The 22,799-nt window shown below is 38.6% G+C and overlaps 1 protein-coding gene across 1 annotated transcript in view; it reads left to right on the top strand.

Moving 5' to 3' along the window:
- Nucleotides 1-22,799, top strand: part of NCKAP5 (NCK associated protein 5) — a 379,983-nt gene that overhangs the window by 293,868 nt on the left and 63,316 nt on the right. Inside the window, exon 11 of the mRNA XM_036386988.2 lies at nt 4,116-4,235. Coding sequence (XP_036242881.1) covers nt 4,116-4,235 — 120 coding nt within the window. The remainder of the gene's footprint in view (nt 1-4,115; nt 4,236-22,799) is intronic.

The following is a 22,799-nucleotide window of genomic DNA, read 5'->3' as shown; positions in this document are numbered from 1 at the left end:
CTTTGCAAAGGTGTCAGACATTTTGATGACTGCATACTTCCTCAGTAATTAATCCTTCTAAACCCATAGGAACCAAGGAGTACCTAAGGATACAATAAAAACAGATCCAAATACATTTAATAAAGTGATTTACTTAGGGTTGATGGGATTTAACAGCTGCTTACCTATTACTGAGTAATAACAGCTAATTTAATATCCATAGAAAGAGGAAAGAGGGTACTTTTCTAAATGCTAATGAATATTAAATGTATAGTGCTCCTGACACCGTTCATACAAGTCCTTTTATAAGAAGAGACAGGAACACAATAGTGTACAATAAAGAGGAAATTGCACTCCTCACACCAGTCCCAAAAGGGTAGATATCAGAACCCAAATAGTGGCTGGTAAACAGATAAATCTACCATCATGTAGCTGAGCAGTAAGGCAGAGTCACTCATGCCACTGAGAGATAACACCCGTCAGGAGCAGAGCAAGACATGGAGAAAAGCTGAGAGCTTTCACAAAAGGGAGAAGAGTGGCTTTGTACAGTAGCACACACGGCGTGGGCTTGGCTGTGAATTTGAAATCATCCCTCAAGGACTAATTTTCACTTAAATGAAGTACACGCTGTAATGGAAGGAGTAAAGCGCTGTGTGCTTGCTGGGATGTGCAAAGACTGTGATCCCACTGAGAGATTCTGGTGACACAAATTGAGTGAGCAAAGCTTGAGTGATTTGTCAATGTCACTGAATCCTTGAAACAGAATTACAGTCTTAAACGTTCCCTTTTCAAGTATGTAATTTGTTACAATACATATAGAATTTCTCTAACATGAGAGACTTTTTTTTGATGTGACTGGAGAAACGATGTTAAATTGAATTTGTGCTGAGTTAGCCATGCAGCATAATTTCACAATTTTATGTAGCAAAATTCTATGGATTTCTACCACTTACTAATAGAAAATTTTGCCTCTAGGAAATTTAAGAAGTCAGATATCCAACAAAATTAACTGAGGCAAACCTGTATGTGATAATACTGAAAACATCCATTCTTTCTCCTTCCTCTCAAAGACTTGTCATATAACATGAGCTGATTGGACTGCTGATAACTGGATTTTTTATTTTTTTTCCATGTAAGACCTGGATCAGCAGCTTGAAATTTGAGCTAAACAATTCAATTGAATAATTTTGTGCCCTGTTTATCTACTTCTTGCATTGTAATCTCCTCCATAGGAGTGTATTCAGGAGATTACTCTTTTTACTCTGGGTTCTATTTGAAAGTCATATCTCCATTTTCATCAATTAAATAAAAAATAATTGAATTAAGTGGTAATTAAAGCAGAAAGAAGCCTGTTCAGAGGGAGAGCAGTGTTTTTCTGGAACCTCTGCTGAGGCCATTGGATCCCATTTTGGAGAAGAGTGAGTCTGGTTCACACGGAAGAGATAAAGCAAGACCACAGAGATGCTCAGATATCACTGTACTGGAACCCTAAGAGTACTTTAAATATTTGGGAGATTGCTACCTTAATAGCTAGTTGTTTTGCCCACAGGAGAGGAATTATATGCTTCAGACATATGATAGTTGTATTAATTGGTAATTTTAGGACTGCAAGTTTCTAAACTCAGACTTTATTTTACCAGAATATTGCTACTTTTATGTGCCTCATTTCTCCTCTGGGCTATGTGTGGCATTACCATTGGCAGGGTTTATAGCATCTGGGTGGGTAATCTACTATCTTATATTTCACTTTTTTACAGAAATTCTGAAGTTTGAAGCATAAATCTTATGGTTTTAATGCTGTAAGATAGGAAGGTTTTGGGCAGAGGCCTTGCTAAGATTTAATTTTTTTCTACACTGTAGTTTCTGTGAATCATTTTTCCTTTCCAGTGCCCTTAGTAGTCTTGAAATGTTAAGCACTGTTATAACAGCCAAGGCTCAGCTTTAAATTCTCTGATTTGTGAAAGACAGGTAATGATGGGTCTTGATGCTTGCAGTCTCTATTACTAATAGAGATTCTTGTGCAAGACCAGAGATAAGAGGTCTCACTGACAGGAAGCAAAGCTTCAGGGCTTTAGAAATCATCAGCCTCGAGATTTTTTGAGGGTCATGTTGGAAGGCTCTTGCAATTTCAACTGAACAGCCACTTGACAGGCACCTAAAACAAATGTTATAAAACCATCAGGAGAGAACAACTGCATTCATCCAGTATTCATAAAATCTGATACATATGCATAAAAAGATGTTTACAGTTTCCTGGGAGTCTCAAGATGAACATATTTTATTGTGTGTTCACCTCTTATAACCTCAGTGCTGGTTAGAGTAGAGACTAGAGTAACTGTAGGCAAGAATTTAAGCTACATCTGAATACAGTTTTCCCCTCTGACTTGTTTTCTCATCAAGCCAGGTCATCATGTTGTTAATGGTATTGACAGGACAGCATATGGGGGTGCTGAGGCCTGTTTCTCCACCTTCATATGGTGGGAAGTAATATGAGCTAGGCAGTACCACAGGGCAGCAAATGGCCTAAATTTAAATAATGGTAAGTATTTTGGAGATGTAAATTAAAAAACCAAACAAACCAACCGAGATATGGCTGCAGCTTATTATTTTTACATGTAACCTTTATTAGGAGACTACCTTTCCTGCTTTGTGAAGCTCTCTTACCTCAAAAAGGGCAGCTGCACAAAATATTGCTGAAAAGCTCGGTGTCAGATTCTGCACAGTCTCCAAAATCCTCTCTCTAACAGAATTCTGCGTTCCTTCAGGTGACCAGGAAAAGCAGGTTTTACACTGAAGATAGATGGATAGATAGATAGATAGATAGATAGATAGATAGATACAGAGATACAGAGATAGATACAGGGATAGATAGATAGATAGATAGATAGATAGATAGATAGATAGATAGATAGATAGATAGATAGATAGATAGATAGACATTAGCTGTATCTGAAGGACATTATTGGCTTGACTGGTTTTACACTCCACCTCTGCTTCTAATGGCCAATTTTAAATCTTTTTCATAGAATCATAGAATTGCTTGTATTGGAAAGGACCCTCAAGATCATCAAGTCCAACCATTAACCCAGTGCTGCCAAGCCCACCAAACCCTGTCCCCATGTGCCACATCTACTCAGCTTTTAAATCTTAAATCCCTGTAGTGGTGATGACTCCACCACCTGTTCCAATGCTTGAAAACCCTTTCCATAAGAAATTTTTCCTAATGTACAACCTAAAGCTCTCCTGGAGGCCATTCCAGAGGCCCTTTCCTCTTGTCCTATCAGTTGCTCCTTGGAAGAGGCCGGTGCCCATCTGGCTAGAACATCCTTTGAGGGAGTTGTAGAGAGTGAAAAGAGCCTCTTTTTTTTCCAGGCTAAACACCCCCAGCTCCCTCAGCTGCTCCTCATCAGGTTTGTGCTCCAGACCCATCCCCAGCTCCACTGCCCTTCTCTGCACTCACTGCAGCCCCTCAGTGTCTTTCTTTAGTGAGGGGCCCAGAACTGAACTCAGCACTTGAGGTGTGGCCTCACCAATGCCCAGCACCGAGGGAAATCCCTGCCCTGGTCCTGCTGGCCACAGTATTTTCATCCAGCCAGGATGCCACTGCCTTCTTGCCTAGCTGGGCACACCCTGGGGTGTCTGGGAAGACACAGCCCATCCACATCAGGCACAGCAAAGCTGACTTGGTTGTTCCAGGAAAAGCAAGGAAGGGATCAGACTTCAGAGGAGCACCTTGAAGGCACTTTGAACTTCTGCCTGGTTTGGTGTAGCTTATGCATTTCACTCAGCTCATGCTTATGACAGCATCCATCTATTAATTGCTGCCTTATGCTTTGTGTCAGCTGCAAGATGGAGCACATTGCTAGCAAAGTCATTTTTATGCTAACAGAAAACTCTGAAAGGGGGTGCCAGGTAGCTACTGTTCTTCATGACAAGATTTTCTTTAATGTTATAATGGATGATCAAAGGACCAGAGAAAATGAAGTAGCATGTTTTCTGATTTATACTACTTTAAAAGTTGTGTGTTTATTTGTTTAAAAGTTGTGTGTTGTATGTTTATAAAAACTCTATCATTAGAGGTTTTATGTGCTTCTGTTACCTGCTTTCTAATCTTATTGTTTTCCCTTGTGCTGCAGGGTCTGAGGGAGGAATGTATAAAGCTGAAAATGAGAGTTTTTGATCTGGAACAACAGAATCGAACTTTAAGTGTTCTTTTCCAGCAGAAAGTCAAACCAGCTTCAGACCTCCTCCTTCAGGTAGGAAATGGCCTTTGTAGGAAGCAAGCTAGGAGCTTTATATTTCTTAAAAGTATACAATATTTCTCTTCTTTTCAAGGCTATGTCAGTAAGTGGGAAATGACAGTTGATAGATTTAATATATTAGAAGAATAACTGTTATCTGTACTCTGATCCCATTGAAACTGAAAATGTGTGCCAGTGAGCTCTGATATTGCATGGAAATCTGGAGAGAGGAGCACACCTGCAGAGTAACTTACTTTTTTAGATGATTCTTCTCTATGATAAATGGAATGATATGGGTTCATTATCCCTCTGCAGGGGAGAAGCTCCTATTCCTTAACATCCTGCTTGATGGTGAACAGTGTAATTTCCTGTGAGAAGACAGCCCATTTATTTAACTTTTGCCATATGTGATACTGTCCTGGTTTCAGCTAACTTGCAAGGGTTTAAGTACATCTTCACAGGCTTAGAGTGATTTTTTTTTGCCAATGTTTTATGGGAGGATGTAGCTGAGAAACCAATTGACCCATGTCTCACTCATTTCCCATTCTGGAATACTAAGAGGTGTTCCAGTATCCTTCTTCATTTGGCAATGTCTGTTATTGTGAATGAACCCATCTCTTTGTCATCCTTTTGTAGAAGAATTGCTTTGCAGAATTTCCAACAAATCTGACCATGAGCTAGGAGAACAGCAAATGAGGACTAATTACAACCTGCAGGACATGTCAGCTACATAAGTGATATTAAATGTGTATGTTAAACCCTCACTGCTGTGCATCTGTAACTCAGAGGAAGATGTGGCCCTTGCACTGTTGTCCAACAGCTGAGGCTGCTGACTCTGCTCAGGATGGGCTGGGTTTTGTGCAGAAACACAGAAACCCAGTACAAAGCTGGGTTTGTGCAGAAACACAGTTTGCTCACAGCTGATGTTAAAGGCAAGGGGATCTGCATGCTAAGGGCAAGTACTGTACTTACTGAGGGGCTCTAAAGCACAGGCAGGGTGGTGCCAGGTCACCATCACACGGATCTGGGTTCTTGAGTTTTCTTCAGGCTCTTGTTCCTCTCTTGATTTTGTGTTGATTTGAGTGTTGCTAGGTCAGGACCTCCTCTATCCTGGTTTCCTGTCCCTTGTCCCCTGCTTCCTTTCCCAGTTCATCCTTCAGAGACCCCTGCACAGAGGTCTGATTTATCTTTATCCATTCACAGTTTTGACACATCCACCACAGCGTGGATCTTCATTGCTCACTTCTGCTTTTGACAGTCTCATCAGCTGCTCCTTCTTCCCAGTTTGGGGTGGTTTTTCTTTCTTTTTCCTGTTTCCAAAGGGTCTGAGTCCAGCTGATGTCAGCTTGGGGTTTGATTGCACAGAAGTCACATGCTGCACATTCATTATTGCAGATGCAGTTCCTATTCCCAATTCCTTGTGTGGCAACAATAAAACCAGGTTATTCTGGGAATGCTACAGAAGTGTTGGATAACATCTGAAGAGTGGGATCAACACTTTGACTTGAGATCCTTGAAACTGGATTGTGCAGCAGCTCTGAAAAAAAGTTGAAAGAGATGAACCTGCACCAGGTGGAAGAAAGAACCAAATGATCTAACATGTTTCCCTGAGGGATTAAAATTATTTCACATCATTGTTCTTGCCGAGTTTGGCAGGAACAAATGTACATAGATTTTCTTTTCCCCCGCTTTTCGCTTGATTTGTCATTACTGGCTGAGGACAAAAGGGAATTAAGCTCATTCAGAAAGTCCAGATCTCCCTGGAGCAAAATTTGCTGCTATGTCTGTTCTCTTGCTATCAAAAGGTTTTAACTCACTAGGTGAAAACAAACCAGAGAACAAGTGGCACTGTATGTTAGAAAAGGAAGAACTTCTGCTGAAACTCTTCATATGTCCTTTTTACCAAGGAAAAAAAAAATCCAAACCAAACAGGAAATATGTGAGTTTCCAGAATTTTAATTATCCTCTAATTATACTCCAGACTCGAATGAATGGCATGTAGTCTGTGATCTTGCTGCCTGAGAGACAACATCTGAAGAAGGCTGTTTTCTTAGGACTGAAACTGAGCAAATACTGTTGTGTGCCTGCATAAAATTAAAGAAAAGTTTGCATTTTGTCTTCTTGGAAGTGCACACAGCCCAGATTTAGAGCAGGAGGTAAATATTGGTTTAAATGTGTCACTCCACAGAAAAGTTATAAATGTGTGATAAGGACATTCCTGTTAGATCCTGACCCCAGTCAAGGGAATGGGCAGATTCTGCTAACTGGGGGTGGGGGCATGGGGTGTTTTCACCTTACCTGTACTCCCTGGTACAATACAGTTCAATTTTATTTAATGCTGATCTCATCCTAGAACTAGCCACACTCAGTAAAACTACAAATTCTGAAGAATGCCATGGTAGAGGGCACAAGCTAAAAATAAGTAATGTTAGCTGCTTTTCCTGCATATCAACTCCTGTGATTTCATTGGATATTAGCATAAAATTATTCCATATTTGACATGAGGAGACTCTTGTATTACACAGTTAAGCTTATTTTTAAACTGTAAACATTTTGGCTTCTCAAATTTCAAGAGAAATATAGATTTCTTTTTTTAAAACAAGATTTAAAGGTAAGTGTAGATTTCACCATTGCCCTAGGTTTTTGTGTGTATGATTGCAAGCAGATAATTCATGATTGATATGTCTTAGATATCAGATAATTCACATTTTTTTTCTAGTGAATCGATTGGTACAAATCTTTTAAATTTGGCCTGCACACTGCACCAATTGCCCACGTTGGTTTTGCTCATGCTTCTCACACAGTTCAAAAGAAACACTCATTTTACTACCAATTAAAAAAAAATTAAATTCATGTAGTACAGTTTCCATGACTGCCTCAGGAATCCTGCACTGTAGAAAAGGTGTTAAAAGTGTTACTTTTTCCTGCATTTACATAAAATGTAAGTGCTTAGGAAGTTGAAGCCCCTAATTTGAAGCAATGTGTGTTGAGTTTGGGATTGTGTGTGTTGCCATGTAAGTTCTCTGCTCCCAGGAATTTTGGTGTGCTTACTGCCTGCAGGGAGGGACACAGATGCTGTCTTATTCCTGTCATGAAAAGATAAGTAATGCAGTCTCTGATGCAAAATTTTAGCAGGATAAAAAGATAATTCAGGCTTTTTTCTCTTCACCTCTGATGCTGTAGACAGTTTATGAGCTACCCTCTCTTTCTGGGGGCATTCTTTGTAGCTGAAGTGTGTGATTTACAGAGGCAGTACTAGAATAGATAAATAAGGAGAAGGCTGATTACCTTTTTTTTTTCATTATTATTTTATAATTCTCTGAAACAGCTTTTTTAAAATGATGAAGCCTTGGAAAAGTGTTTTGTGTCAGCACCATCTGAGAAAGAGCAATAGTTATAGTTAAAACCTAGCACAAAAGAGCAGATTCTACCAAAGCAGCCTTCATTTTCCTCTGTCAATGTGGTTGCTAGAAAATATTAAATTCTGCCTGTCATAGCAAGAGGGGCTGGGAAAGAAAACCAGGAGCTCCATTTTAGTGACCCACCTTGTTCTTCATCTGCAAATGGGACAAAGAGCTGGGGATAATAGTCAAAGATTTAAAACTGAGTAGAGGAAAACCAATTAGAAGTGAAGAGAGAAATCTGTGGAAGTGATTTACAAGAGGATGCTGAAAGGAATAAGGGATCAGGGGTTGCCTTCTTATAAATATCCCTTTTTAAAAAAATTTTAATATCATATAGCTCTGTTTACATAAATTCAAATTGTTTGCTAGATGAATTGTTCTCATGGGAGAAGTCTTGCTTTCACTTTTCACCCACAAAGTTGTTGTCACGAGGGTTTTTTATAAACCATGCAGGATTTTTCAGGGAAAAGGGATAAAAAAGTGGCAAGCAGCAAAATTTATTGAGTTGATTTATTTGATTAAATAAGTAATAAAATTTTCATAGTTGGGAAAGTATAAGATAATATTTCTAATCATAAGATTTACAATATCCCTGATCTTAAACTATATTTTCATTGACATTTTATTTCCATCATAAAAATTCTACTTTATCAACCCCAGAACCAGGCAGGGAGGTCTCCTGAAGCATTTATTTTCTTCTTGTGTTTCTCTGGCTGAATTACTTATATTTATTACTCATGGACCATCCACACTGTTTAATTTCACACCTAAAATTTTGCCCAGAATTCTACAGCACAGACTGTTGAATTCTCAGGTGGTCAAGGTAAATAATAATTACTTTGTGATGACTGCATTGGTATGAGCCCTTTTAAAAACCTGATGTACAAGACAGAGTGTGGCTGTACAGGCTGTGATGGAACCTTGCACAACTTAGCAGGAAGGGGTAAATTGCACCAAAGACATTATTATATATGGGAAGAAGAAGAGGGCACTTAATTGCCCTAAGAGCTGCCAAAAGGAGATGGAATGTCTGGGCTCAGAGCCTGACCTCTGGTGCACACATCAGAGGCATGATGAGGTCTGAATGCAGGAGGTAAAAAGTGAAGTTGCATTGCTTTACAGCAAAGAGATCTGTGTAATATTTAAGTGTTTCGAGAAGAGGTGTTTGAGGGTTTGAAATGAAACCTAAAGATGGTCACATACTGTTAGGGAACAGTTTGTCAGCATTCCAAGGTACATTTCAGTGTTGTTATATGCTGGGGAGCAGTAGGATTTCCTTCTCACAGAAGTCAGGTGCCTGCAGGCTCTCAGGGGAGCAGTCAGACTCGATACCAAATCAGCAAATTGTTTTCAAGTTGTGAAAGTCCTGCAGCTGACCTGCTTATTTGCTTATTTCACATTTATTCCTCTGTATCCATCAGATTGTCAGGGCAAACCTTTCTGCAAATCTTCAGGAAAGTTCCAGCTCCAGAACAAACTCTGTCCTTTTCTCCTCTGTAAACATATCAACATAAATAAGTTGTGGCAGCATCTGTAGTGAATATTTCCTTACTCAGAAATCAGGACTGGTGGCTTGAAGGAGAATTTAATTCCAGATCTGCTAATTTCTTCAGCAGTAATTAAATACTGCTGGCAAGTTAAGACAATCTCCAGGGCTGTATCAACAGAGAAGAAGGTGATCACATAAATGTAAAGCATGTTTGAGATATATTAAGTTTAAACTAGTACATTAACCTTTATCCAAGAATTACATTGCTAGCAGAACCCCTTTTAAGAAGTGTAAGAGTGGATTTTACTCTATTTATGGTTCTCAAAAGATTTCAGGCCATTGAAATCTTTTGCTGGATTGATTCCTGCAGGTCAAGGCTACCAAAGTGCACAGTTACAGTCATGAAGATCCATCCCCAGGGTCTTCATGAGCCTCCAGCCTTGCAGCCAGGAGAAATTGTAAGAATGTTTCTGCATAACAGGAATCAGGACAGTGATCTAGTATGGAACACTCAATTTTTTTGAGACTTTCAACAACAAATTAAAGAACATTCTTCATGTGAGGATGGTGATGTCATTATTTCCAATCTTGCATTATCTCAGTAAACTGTTTTCTAATTACTATTTGTTCCATGTCCTCACTCACCAATAATATCTGAGAAGACAGAAATGTAAAACTTTGAATGTCTGTACTTCATCTCAGCTTAAATCATCAACATGTAATAATACATTATAAACCATATTTATTACTTATCCTGTTTGCAGCTCCAAATATATGCTGAAGAAATATTACAGAGATAAAATATTTAGAGAGCCAATTGGTTAGATAAATGGGTGACCAAAAAGTCAGTGATGAGGGGAAGAAAGGAAACATCCCCCTTATGGAGAAACTCAACCTAATCTCCCTAAACCATATGATTTCTAGTTTTGAATGCACAGCAGCAGCACAATGCCTGAAAGAATTTGGTGGTGTATCTGACATGCAGGCAGCCCTGGAAAGAGCTCCCAGATAGCAGGCTGAAAAAGGAACACAAAAATGTTTGTTAGAGATGGTGGAATGAGAGGAGAGGTAGGGCAAGATCCCTCACAACAGACCAGACTAAAGCAAGGCACAGTGGAGGGTCACTGGGGAACAGCATTTCAGTAAGAGGAACTTAGATCAAGCAACCTGATAGGCCTGCTCCATCAGTAATTTGTGTTTTGGTGATTTACCTTCTTGTCAGACTGTTGTCCCTTACTTCAGCAATTCAATTCTTACCAATTTGCTCTCAAACAAAATCAAAGCATTAACTTAAGCTCCCAGGGCATGTAGATCTGATGAGAATGATAATGCATTTAAGAGAAAATTACCCCCAGCTGCTCAGCATTCCTCTGTCCAAGTATTTTAACCAGCCTGGAGAGGTTCCACAGAAAACCAATGTCAACACAAACATGACATTCTGTGATACAATTTTAAATAGATAAATTTCAGCTACTGAGTCTAAAAATGAGCCATTTCCATTATCCTGATAAAAATAAATTGCTACAGCTATAGCAAAACCAGCAAATCAAATGAGCAAATAATCTTCAGGAAAGCCACAAGTGATCCTTGGTGAAGTATTTATGAATGATTTTGACTGAGGAGAGCAATATTTTTCAAGTTTTGAAGAAATGTAAAGGCATTATTCAAGAGCAAAGAGAGTATTTCAGGGTAAGCACACGTCAGGAGAATCGTGGGGCTGTACTGATGTGACAGGCCTGGACAACAAAAGTGAGATTTTGCTGCCAATTTTTAGACAAAGAAAAATAAGCAACTGACACTGAGTCAACCAACAATTTTTCTTTATTCTGTGCATAGATTTTTATTATCAGTGATGAGCCACATGATGGCAGGAATCCAATATGGCATTTGAAACCCTAAGCAAGTTTGTGGACAGAGTAAATAAGTACAAGAATACTGTTCATGTTTTTTCCTTTATTCCAGGTATTGCATATGGGAATAAATTTTAAAAAGGAAGGAATTCCATGATAGGAAAGAATATTGCTGTACTCCTTTCCAAACCTGCCCTGTGCTTCACTCTTAATAAACATTAAAAAGACATGCTTTTTTATTCCATGCAGTTATATTTAACCCACAGTAATGCTTACATTGTGGCTGCTCTTTCTGCCAGTTCTGTTTGTTGAATATACTAACAAGATTTATTAGCAACTTTCTGTGTGAATCCCTGCATAAATGATCACGTGTAAGTACAGAGGCTGCTTAGAGACTGGTTGTGAACTTAATGAAAACTCTGAGTTACTCATATGTTTCTATTTTGTGTGACCAGCTCATCCATGTGTTGTCTGATATGTTTCTAGTTTTGCAGTTTGAAATGTATTTATTTTAATATGTGCTTGTTGTATTTAAGCCAAGAGTCACTCATTCAGATTTCCTTTCTAAATGGAAAAAAAAATTATCATGGACATTCTGATAGCAAAAATTAGCATGGATTTGTTCCAATGTTATCACAGTTTGTGATGTGGTACCTACAAGCCACATGTTACATATAAAAGTGCAAGTTCATATCATCGGGTCAGCTTTTAGAGCCTCCCCCCTTTTGGATTTCACAGTGGAATAAAATAGTAACCTCTGCAAGTCCTGCCTAAAGGCAGTGTGCTCAAACAACAGGTGTGCAGGTAATTGTTTTCTCATCATGGTGCATATTTCACACTCTGTAACTCTCAAATGGAATACCAAAAGAATGTAAAAAATTAATTCAAAGATTTAAAGGGCTCTGTCTTGTGGTAAAGTGGGAATCTATTGAAATTCTAAAGCACTACAGAATTATAACCTTTATTATTACAGATCTATGATTTTCGTTTTATTGTGCTAATGGAGCTAAGTATGTAGTTCATTTTTATTTTCTTAAAACTTTGAGATTTAAAGAAAGGATAACTGTGCAAAAGCATTTATGAAACAAATAATAGATAAAGGATGAATTTCATCTGTTATTACACTCAATCCATATAAAACCTCATTTATATTTTACTTTATTACTGTGGTTTTGTTACTGTTATTTAAGTGCAGTAGGCACTTTGAAGATGGGAAACAATATAGAAACATGGCTCTTTTTACAGAGAAGTAGGTGTGCCAATAAGTGATCTGCTTCATAACATTTCAACTGTTCAGATTATATCAGGCCAGTGTGAATTGCTAGTAATGTAAACTTACACATTCCATCAAATGAAACAAACTGACATTATGCTAAGTGGGTTGAAGCACATAAGGTTACTCAATAGGTATTTTCTGTTGCCATCTGTTATGGAAAAAATAATTTTCCTTTGATATACTTTATATTTTTTGTATACTCTTACAGATACTGCACATAGAAGAAAGAGTTGATAATTAGAATAAAATGTTACTCATAATGAATCATAAAACACCTAAGGAACCAACCCTATATTTTAGTATTGAATTTCACTAATGCTCTCCTTTGTTTCCCAAATGACCTATCTTCTTTGATGATAGTTTGGATACTGGTAAGATTCAAATTCTCATCCAAAGGCCGTGGCACTATTGACTAAATCTCTGTTGATTCGCTGAGAATGTGAAATACTGTATTGCAAGATAAAATCAGCACGAGGTGCTCAGTGAAACTGAAGAGTCCATTAGTGCCTTAACTCTTAAATTACCATCTGTAATCTCTCTTGATAAGGGCGAGCTGAAAGGAAAAGTTACCTTTGTCATTAAATCTTTAACAATGTGATATTGACAGCCTGGAGTTTTTCTGTATTTTTAGCATCTTTAGACTGCATCCCTGCTCCTTTCATTCTCTAGATGTGGGCAGGCTGTGTTCCATTAGTCACCGAGCAATGTCTGGGTGCAGGAAGGGGCAGTGATTTGTCTGTGTCCTGTGTGCATCACAAGGGCATCTTCCACATTATGAATTAAACTCCATCTTACTGCATTAGAAGTGTGGAAAACAGACTGCCAAAGTAATGGCATCATGAATTAATAGCAGTGCTTTAAAAAAATCTCAAATATACTCCCACTCTTCAGCTCATCTTTCTGGTATACAATTTCAGAAATGAGCTACTTAATTTTGTAGTGTTTTGGTCCTAAATTTTTATATTCAGTTATATTTTAAAAGCAGAAATGCTCAATCATTTTTTTAAGTTTTTGTTGTTTACTATTAACTGTTTTTCTCTGAATAAGCCTTGTGTACTTTTCCTGTACAGTAGATGCAGGAACAGACACAGATCTAGGCACAATTAATATGAATTATAGATGCTGCAAGTGTGAGCATGAATCAGAGATTGGCATTGTGTTTTAGAGGCTCACTTAGATTTATTTGACTAAATGATCCCTAGGAGATCTTGACAATAATTAGAAATATGGGTGTACTCTGCCCTGTCACCTGGTACTTGTTCCTGGGGGAATAACAAATGGATTTAACCTTTCATTTAGGTCTTCATGTCCTTCATTCACATGGGACCAGACTTTCAAGAGCTCAGGGATTGTGCTGAGCTCTTCTAAAAATCTAGCTACTCCCAAAATGGGGCTGATCCCTTTAGAAATTCCTCTATAATACCTCCTTAAGCCCTGCTTTTATCCACAATGAGAAAACAATCAATACATAAGGGCACAGGTTCCTAGTCAGGAGCTGGCTGGCAGAGACAGCTGCTGAGAGGGTTTGCAGCTCTGAACCACCTGAGCCAGAGGTAAAACTCCCAACCTGGGCCAGGAGAGGGGATTTTCCCATGCCATCCCATGCCAGGCCTAGCCCTAGCCCTGCCAAGGCCGGTTGAGGTCCCAAATAATGCTTGGAGGGTATGGAACCTTTCCTGCCAGGAGCTGTGACTGGCATTTTCCATCTCCTGGTGTTCCTGCTGGCTGGGGCAGCAGGAGGGAGGTGCAGATGAGCATGGGCAGTGCAGGGCTGTGTCCTCAGGCCACCCATGCACAGTCCTTGCTGGTACCAGCACCAGCTCTCCCTCCTCACCTGGCCTTCAGCCTTACTTGGCCTGCATGGCCAGCCTGGTGGTGAGGTCATGCCAAGGTTTCTCATCCCTCCAGAGTGGGTTGGTGGAATTCCAGAAGGGTACAGCCAAGGTTTGAGCTGCTTGTTGAGATCATCAGGCCTCCAGAGTTGTGCTGGGTCCTATACAAGCCCTGAGATTTTGCTGTTATCAGGATAAACCTTGAAGAACTTGAAGTGCCATCTGGAGGTCCTGTGGTCAGATTTGGGACTTCCAAGAATGAAATACTGTCACAGACATGTTTTATGAAAAATCCTTTCTTTAAGATTTTTCTTCCTGAGAAGCTGAGAGGCCTCAGGAACAAAATGTAACCAATGGTTATCTGCTGCTGTGGAATGCAACAGGTGCATCTGTGATTGGGCTCATGTGGTTGTTTCTGATTAATCACCAATCACAGGGAGCTGGCTCGGACAGATAGTCTGAGCCACAAACCTTTGTTATCATTCTTTCTTTTTCTATTCTTAGCTAGCCTTCTGATGAAATTCTTTCTTCTATTCTTTTAGTATAGTTTTAATATAATTTATATCATAAAATAATAAATCAAGCCTTCTGAAACATGGAGTCAGATCCTCGTCTCTTCCCTCATCCTCGGACCCCTGTGAACACTGTCACAAAATCCCACTGGAAATGCTCATTTATGACCATCTAGAAGCTTTATTTCTGAAGAGCAGTAGAAGTTTGGGAAGCCTATGGGGTAATTCCTGTCCTGGCAGAAATTCTTTTCGTTTCAATAGGAGAAGTGAAGCCAATCATTCCTACCAGCTGGGAATCTACCCACTTATTCTTTCTAAATCATACTTTTAACTAAGTGCTTTGAGGAAAAGGAATAGAATCAAGTACCTTGTATCCAGGTATTCAAGAAAAAAGTCTCTTCTTATTAGAAATTATTCTGTCAGAGACAAAAACAATGCATTAGAGTTGGAGAAAAAATACGTATGTAAAAGGCTTTAAACTAACAATAAAAGTAGTTCTTGCAACTCTCCTCCTACTTTTAAACTCCTTTCAATCCACATGACATTTCAGCAGTATTACACACACCAAAAAAAAAAAAAGAAAAAAAAAAGGAGGGTGGAGGAATGAAATAACTTTTTAATGCATAATACTGAGGCAAGGAAAATATGGCTTGTTCAACATTAACCTTGACAAATTTGTGCTCTTGTCATTTAAATGAATGAACCTTTCCAGTGCCTAGATTGCTGGACCTTGGAAAACAGCAGTGAGGAAGGATTGTAAAAACAATGCCCATCTCTTTTAAGTTTTTTCTTTTTTTTTTGAGTAAATGAATGATTTCAGTGAAATCCAAATAAGGATGAATCTGCTCACTTGAATCCCCCATTCACAGCCAATGAACTTCCCTGTGAGACAGAGCTTGCCCTCCTGGCTTGCCAGGTATTGATCTAAAGCATCTTCCTGAGCCTTCTCTCTCTCCTTTTCCTCCTACAGGCAAAAGGTTAGTGTTAGATAATAGTATTAATTTTCCAGACATCTGCACATGTTTTAATAGCCTTTAGAAGGTTTGAAATGGTTTCTGTTTGACCACCACAGGGCTAAAATGCCATTAAGACTTAGATTGTAGCAATACATAACAATCATAGCCCTGTAGTTCAACCTGGCAATAAAAAAGCTAATTTATTTTATCGGAGATTTAAATTAATGTGATGAACTCCTCTCTCAACAGGAGCTGTAACACCATTTTCACTAAAAATACCATGTCCCTGTATATTTTCAAAACCAGATGAAACACTTGTGACAAACCTTGTGTATGTATTGTGTGTGCTATTTTGGAGTGTTTGCACGTGTGTTTGTGTGTCGATATAAAACTCCTACTGTTCCTGAGACCATTTCTTTTTTTCTGTCATATCTTCATTCTGAGCCTCTTTTCTTCTTCTGTCATCTGGCTCGTAGGCTCAGCAAGAAGAAAGTGATTAATAAGGCAGTCTCCAGTGTTAGCACTGGGGTTTGTTTAACACCTTGAGAACTGGAACTTCCTTGTGGACAAAAATTATTGCTGCTCAGGTAAATTCAGTTGAAAATAGTGTTTAAAACAGACCTATGCATTTAACTAGGACATTTTTGAAAATCTTTGAAAGAAAAAGACTTCAGACAGTTATCATTTCCAGCTTTATGCCAGAGGAAAGCTTCAGTTTATCCCATTATGGAGTGATAAAGCAGCATCTGATGGCAGCAGCTTCTGTGATAAAATGATCATGGCAGCACTGAGAACGAATCTAATAAGGGAATTGATCTGTAGATTCCAATTCTGGTGGAGCCAACATTGATCAACATAAATGTCAATAAGAAGATCTCACTGAGGTCTGCCTAATTCCTTTAGATTATTTTGGGGCATAGTCAGAAACTGAATGTGAAAATGGATTTTAAACTGTAGAAATTACAAAGGCAACGACCAATGTTATGTTGTGCCAGGAATATCACTGCCTGTCATTGTATGAAATGGTGAAATTAGTATCTTTTAATCATATAAGGATTGATAATGCAATAACTGTTGCAGAACTAGGACTTTTCTCCTGTGTTTTTATATTAAAGCATTTCTTAAATACAATGAAATAATAAAAAACCAGCCCACCTTTTTACTGAAGCATAGATAGCATGTGTAGGACATGCCAGAAAAGATTAATGGTACAGTTCTTCACTGTTGCAAGAATTCAGTATAAAGTTGTTTCTGAGTATAAGTATAAATTCAGTATAAAATTGTTCTTTCTGGCAACACTGAAGTGTTAAAAACAAAATGGTTTTGTTTGTGGACAGTGTAACAACAGCAGGTGTCAGGATGTGCAGAATGTGCCCTTCACTCTTTGATGTTGTCATAATTCACAGCACCCACATGATGCTGGCCCTCATTTAGCACAGTGGAATTGACATACTGAGTAGTGCTAGATCAATGGGAAGACATTTAGAAAAATAAGAGACAAAATACAAATATGTACTTAATAAAAGGCTCCTCTCCTGCACGTCACTATTCTCACAGCACGGCTGTTTCACCATACTCCAAGGAGTCTTCCATTTGCAAGCTTGTTGAAAACATTTTTTCATTAATTATTCACGTTCTGAGTAGCTGATTACTGGGTCATTGATATAAACTGTTGACTTTACAGTAATTACAAACCACAGGGAACTTTGTACATGCATTTTCCTAAGAAATTAAATTAGCTCATTTTCATATTACTGCAATATTTACAGACTCCTACCATAGTGCTGTTGAAATGAGAAAAACACTTTGGAATCTCAGAGCTTGAAAACACTGGTACACATATAAAATGAAAAATGGGATCAGACGGGATTACTTTGTGTCTTTCAATGTAACTTTTATTTAAAGCAGTTTATAAAAATTAATAAAACTAAGGATTTGGAACAGGAGTAATTTTAGCCTTACATTAATGTTGTCAACTCTCTGAAGAATACAGAGAGATTATGCTATTGGTGTTTGTACATCAAATGCCTGCTTAATACCTCCCAATTTATACCCTAGAATATAAGTCTCCAGCCTTTGGAGTTACTTTGGGTCTAATTCACTGAGTTTTGCCATCTCTGGATCTCTCAATAGTAATAGAGAGCTGCAAACTTGGAAACTCTGCAAACAAATCAAACTTTGTTTTACTTTCTGTGCTGGAATTACCTTGTTAGCAGGATTTTCTGATGTTGTTTTAGCACCCTAATCTTCCATACAACTGTTTCTAGTATCATATCCTTGTACTTTGTCTTGGATGTTGCCTTAGTCTCAATAAACTCACCCAGAGGATTTGCCAGCAAACTGAGAAACCTCTGTTAATTCTGGAGTTGGATTTAAACTCTTGCATCTTCTGTAAAGGCTTTTCAGAAAAGTGTGCCTAGTAGGAGGGAAAAACAACAAAAACAAATGGAAAACGCCAAATTAGAACTTCCGTGGAAGTATTTTTATTAGATTAATGGAAAATTTAGATCCACTCTCTTGAAATTTAAGGGCTAGCTGAAAACTTCCTTTTTTTTTTTCAATTTTGTACTAAGAACTCATTTAGCTTACTGAAATGCATTTTAAAGTTAATCCTTTAATATTCACTTATGTACAACACATCCTCCTATCACCACTGAGCAGAACTGCACTTTTGAGATTGTGTCCTGTATTTCAAAGAGCCCATGGTAGGATCAGTAAAAGTCTCCAACTTTAAGAGCTATCCTGGGTCTCACCTACTATGTGTTAACCCTTTCTTCCCACCAAAAATACCCTGTAGCAGCACTGTATAATAAGCCTGTAGCAGCAGAGAAATAGAAAAGCTGGCTGCATGTGGTGCATTGCCTTTACAGGCAGAAGTTGGATGTTCCTGCCTGTGCAGAGCTTTATTTATAGCTTTTAGAGATCTAAGTGATGAACATCTAATTACTTTGTATTAGGGAGGAGCATTTTAAACAGTCAAAGAGTGTTGGTTTTTCACTCCAGTTTTAGCCTCAGTCCTGTAAATGGTTAAACATGGCCCAACATTAAGAGAAAGAATAATTTTCATAGAATTGTGGACTGGTTTGTGTTGGAAGTGACCTGAAAGCTCATCTCTTTCCAACTTCCCTGCCAATGGATAAGGATACCATTCACTAGACCTGGTTTTCATTTACTAAACAGTGTTAGCCATGAAGTTCTGCTTATAGGAAGTGAATAGTAGGAAATAATTCTGAATTTTCTATTAAATAGATAACTTCCACAGCTGAAAATAATTATTATACTTTTGGTTTTGTGATACCAATTATATACAATAAGACATCAGGCATTTCTGTGTGTACACACTGTGTAGTTGCAAGTATATTTCCTATGTTGGTGATTATTAGAATTTAAAAATTGGAAGCACCTTCTTGCAGCTTTCACTTTTGCTTCATATTTGGCTGGTTTTTGTTGACAACCACATGTTCTACTCTCTTTAGAAGGCAAAGTTTCCATATTTCAAAATAATATATATTCCCAAGTCTTATTTGTCTAAAGGCAAAGTTTATTTCTACTTTTGGAGGTTTTATTATTTTTTCCTTAACTATACTTAATTTTCTCCTTAATTCCAAAATATTTAGTGGATGAGAAGGTCACACTTTGAACAGTGCATGTTCTACTCTAGGTAACTTTTGGTGGGATAGGTGAAGGATGTTCTCATCTCCAGCTGAACCTCCCCTGTGAAATGTGTCTAAGGACTACAAAAATCAATTTTTTTAAAAATAAAAGATTATGCTTCTACATAAACTAATAATATGTAAATGTTTTGCCTAATAATATTTTTTCCTTCTGTGGCCTACTGCCTTTATGGTGCAATGGAAATGAGAAGGTTTTCCCTGCCAGCCCAATTTCAGTGGCTGGGCTACAGAGGGAAGCAGGCCAGGATGTGCCTGTTCAGGTTTGTGATGCCCTGAAAAACAGCAAAGACAGGAGAGGGCCACACACACCAAACAAACATTTACAGCTCTGGCATGGAGCAGCAGGATGAAAATGTCTCCTTGGTATCTAGAGAGAGAATTTTGTGAATGATAGACTTTGGCTCATGTGAGAAAAGCAAAGCCAATTGATTTAATAGCAATTAACTCATCCAATATTGGAGAGCTGTGTACTCTTTGGCATAATTCATTGAAAATTGTTCTGGCAATGCTGCAGACCATTAGATGTTGAAAAAGGAGATGGGAACTGATAGATATTCTGCAGAGATGGAGTCAGGAGGCACAATGGTTAGGGGAGTCACTGTAATATTGCCTTGTGCCAGCAGGTAGTAGCTTTCTTTTATCTTCCTAGAAAGTCTTAATAAGAATGCTGCTGGGGGAGGGGAACTGGCTTGCTGGTTGATGGATTGGTTACCTGCCTGCCAGATAATTGTATTTCCTATTGCGCTTGATAGAATAGGTTTCCACCTAAATTATCAATTACTTTGTTTTTATTTTTCATGTGGGTTACAGGAGTTAATCGTGGCATGGAACCACAAAGGGCACTGTCTTTTCTGCATCAGTCTCACAGGTGAAGGAGGAGCTTTGCTGCTGTTGGTCACAGGCACCTGCAGAGAAGTCCCCTCTGTTCTACCCTGGCCTCTCAGCACCCCCTTTCTGGGGAGATGTGGGTCCAGTCAAGCTAAGATGTTAACAAAGTTTCCAGTCCACACCTGCCCTGTAGTGATTCAGTATTCAGTATTATTGTATTCAGTACAGGGTAATTTCCAAGGAAGTTGGCCCATTCCATGCTGTATTCAGTTCCATGTGGATTTTCAGGTCTGCAGCCCAGTGATCCTGATGCTTTTCTGTTTCCAGAGGGGTCCAGGCACTCCCTAGCACCTCTAGTATTGCTCATTTTCCCTTTATCATTATATAGGGCACCAACAAGTGGGCAGATAGCTTGGATTGATGGTTGTAACTCCTCAGTTTCATAGTTAAGTATTCACTTAAACAGATGTGATCTCTTCCATGGAAGCCATTCTGGGCAGTGTCCTGCCTTTGCTTGCATTGTGTCATGATAGCATCAACAGTGATTTTAATACTGTACAATTTTCAAGGCAGCAGTAACTCCTTGGTCTAGTTATGTGACTGCCATCTGAAAATACCCATAAAGGACACAGTACAGTTTGTGTATCTGAGAAGAAATCAGAATCAAGATACATAGCACAATCTGTTACTTGATTTTAAATGCATCATTAATGAGTTTTTTTAACAAATGCTAGAGTTGTCCCCATTCTTTAATTAGACAATGGAGAAGGAAAAAGAAAAATAAATGAAAGAAAAACACATTTTTTCTTATGCTTTTCTTTTGTGATTGGTTGACTTGCTTCAGTGCTGTGTGATTATATTTAATTAATGACCTCAAACTTTATTATGCTGTTAATGCTAGTCATTGTTCTGGCCACCTCTGTTAGTTTATTTGCATATGTGTGGGGAGGAATATTCCCAATGTGATGATCTCATTTGATACAGAAATATAATCACATTATACATCTTGAGAACACGCTTTCCTTCTTTGTTAATCATTTTAGTCTGCTGATTTGCCTTTGCTACTGCAGTTTTAGAGAGTCACTGAGTTTAACAGTGGCAAAGGTGATTCAAACACAAGCATGACTTCTGTGCAGGGTTACACTGAGCCACTGGGGAGGGATCCCACAACCCTGAGCTGTTTCCAGCTGGGCTCTCATTGATCACTGATCAAAAATTGTTTCTGATTTCTGCCTGTTCTGACTGATCTCTGCTCCTATGTCTGACACAGATTCTATATTCTGTAAGTAACACTAAATTTCATTGGATGACGTTGTAGGGGAATGTTTTGTTTCCCTTATTGAAATGTTTATATGTTCCCATTTAAGTAATAAAATGGGAAGACAGTATTACAATTGTAAAATTCCTTTAGCACTATTTCTAGGATCCTCTTTTTTCTGGGAAAATACATTTTCACCTATAAATGTTCATCCATCTCAGCTGTCCCCAGTCATCATCTCCAAAGCAGAGATCTGACTATTGTAACTTCCACTAAAATATCTCAGGTGACTGGTTTCCCTGGAGAAAATAATTAATTTGTCTGCAAACCACTTGTTCATAGCACTAGTGACTCTTGGTTCTGAAAACAGTGGGATTCTCCGGTGGCTCAGTGATGCACTTGGAATTATTGTCAAGAGGAACAAATGTACAAAGTCAGTGAATCTGTGACTTTGGGCAGGCATTTTACCTGGAGTTTAAATCTCTAACAACTACCTGACAGTAATAGTAGTGGTAGAACTCTGAAAGGTGCACGCTGAATTAGCAGACATCACTCATTTTAAAAACACATAGCCTGGATGTAGTTAATATTTATAATGAAAAGTATCTTGGGTACTGAGGGCTTGCAGCATTTCATTTAATCTATTCAACAATGTATTAGATAATACATATTTATACAGAATATTGATCATTGAAAATATTTTCCATAATCTCTCTGCAACAGACAGTACCTCCTTAATAAACCTGGATGAATAAGTTACTCTAGAGAAATGACTCCCAAATTCATAATTAGAAGTTTTTAAAAAAATTTCCTAGATTGTCTGGAACAGAAGCCTGAAGCAGAGCATGCAGATAAGAGAGGCTGTAGGAATGGCTGTCTGCTTTGTTCTCTGGCAGATTAATTTCTGCAGTGGGTACCCAGAGAGCAAGCTGGGGAGCAGCTGGGTGTAAGATACTGTGTGACTTGCATTTCAGGGCTCTGCAGAGAGCTGCTGCTACACTGTGTGGAGGCTCTTCTGCCTTCAGATTCTTTTTCCCTCTGTGGCCAGTCTTTTTGGATGGACAGGGTGATGGGGCACTCACAGAGGCTCCACAAAACTCCATGGTTTGCATCCCTCACAGAGTCCTCTGGAAAAGCACCTGCCAGGGTCTGCACCATTGGTTCCTCCAGGCTGAGGAGGGTAGATGTGGTCTCTTAGGTTGCAAACCTGGAAAATTAATGGGAAAGTGAAAAGATCCAAGGTCCTTATTTCTTGGGTTTTATTTTTTTAGTCCATTTGCATTGATTTCAATGGACCCTGAGTCAGATCCCTGCTGCCTGTTACACGGTGTGCTGGCCCAGGACTAACAAGACTGCAGATATTTTTTCTTTTGAAGTCATTGGCTGAGGCATTCACATAAATCATGGATTTTATTGAAACTGCAATTAAACCAAACAAGGTTTAATGTAGACTGAAAGCCCTAGAATTAGTGTACAGGTATACATGGAGGGAAAGGCACA

This window comes from Molothrus ater, chromosome 7, assembly GCF_012460135.2.
Source record: "Molothrus ater isolate BHLD 08-10-18 breed brown headed cowbird chromosome 7, BPBGC_Mater_1.1, whole genome shotgun sequence".
Classification (NCBI taxonomy): Eukaryota; Metazoa; Chordata; class Aves; order Passeriformes; family Icteridae; genus Molothrus; species Molothrus ater.
This window is presented reverse-complemented; position numbering and strand designations above follow the sequence as displayed.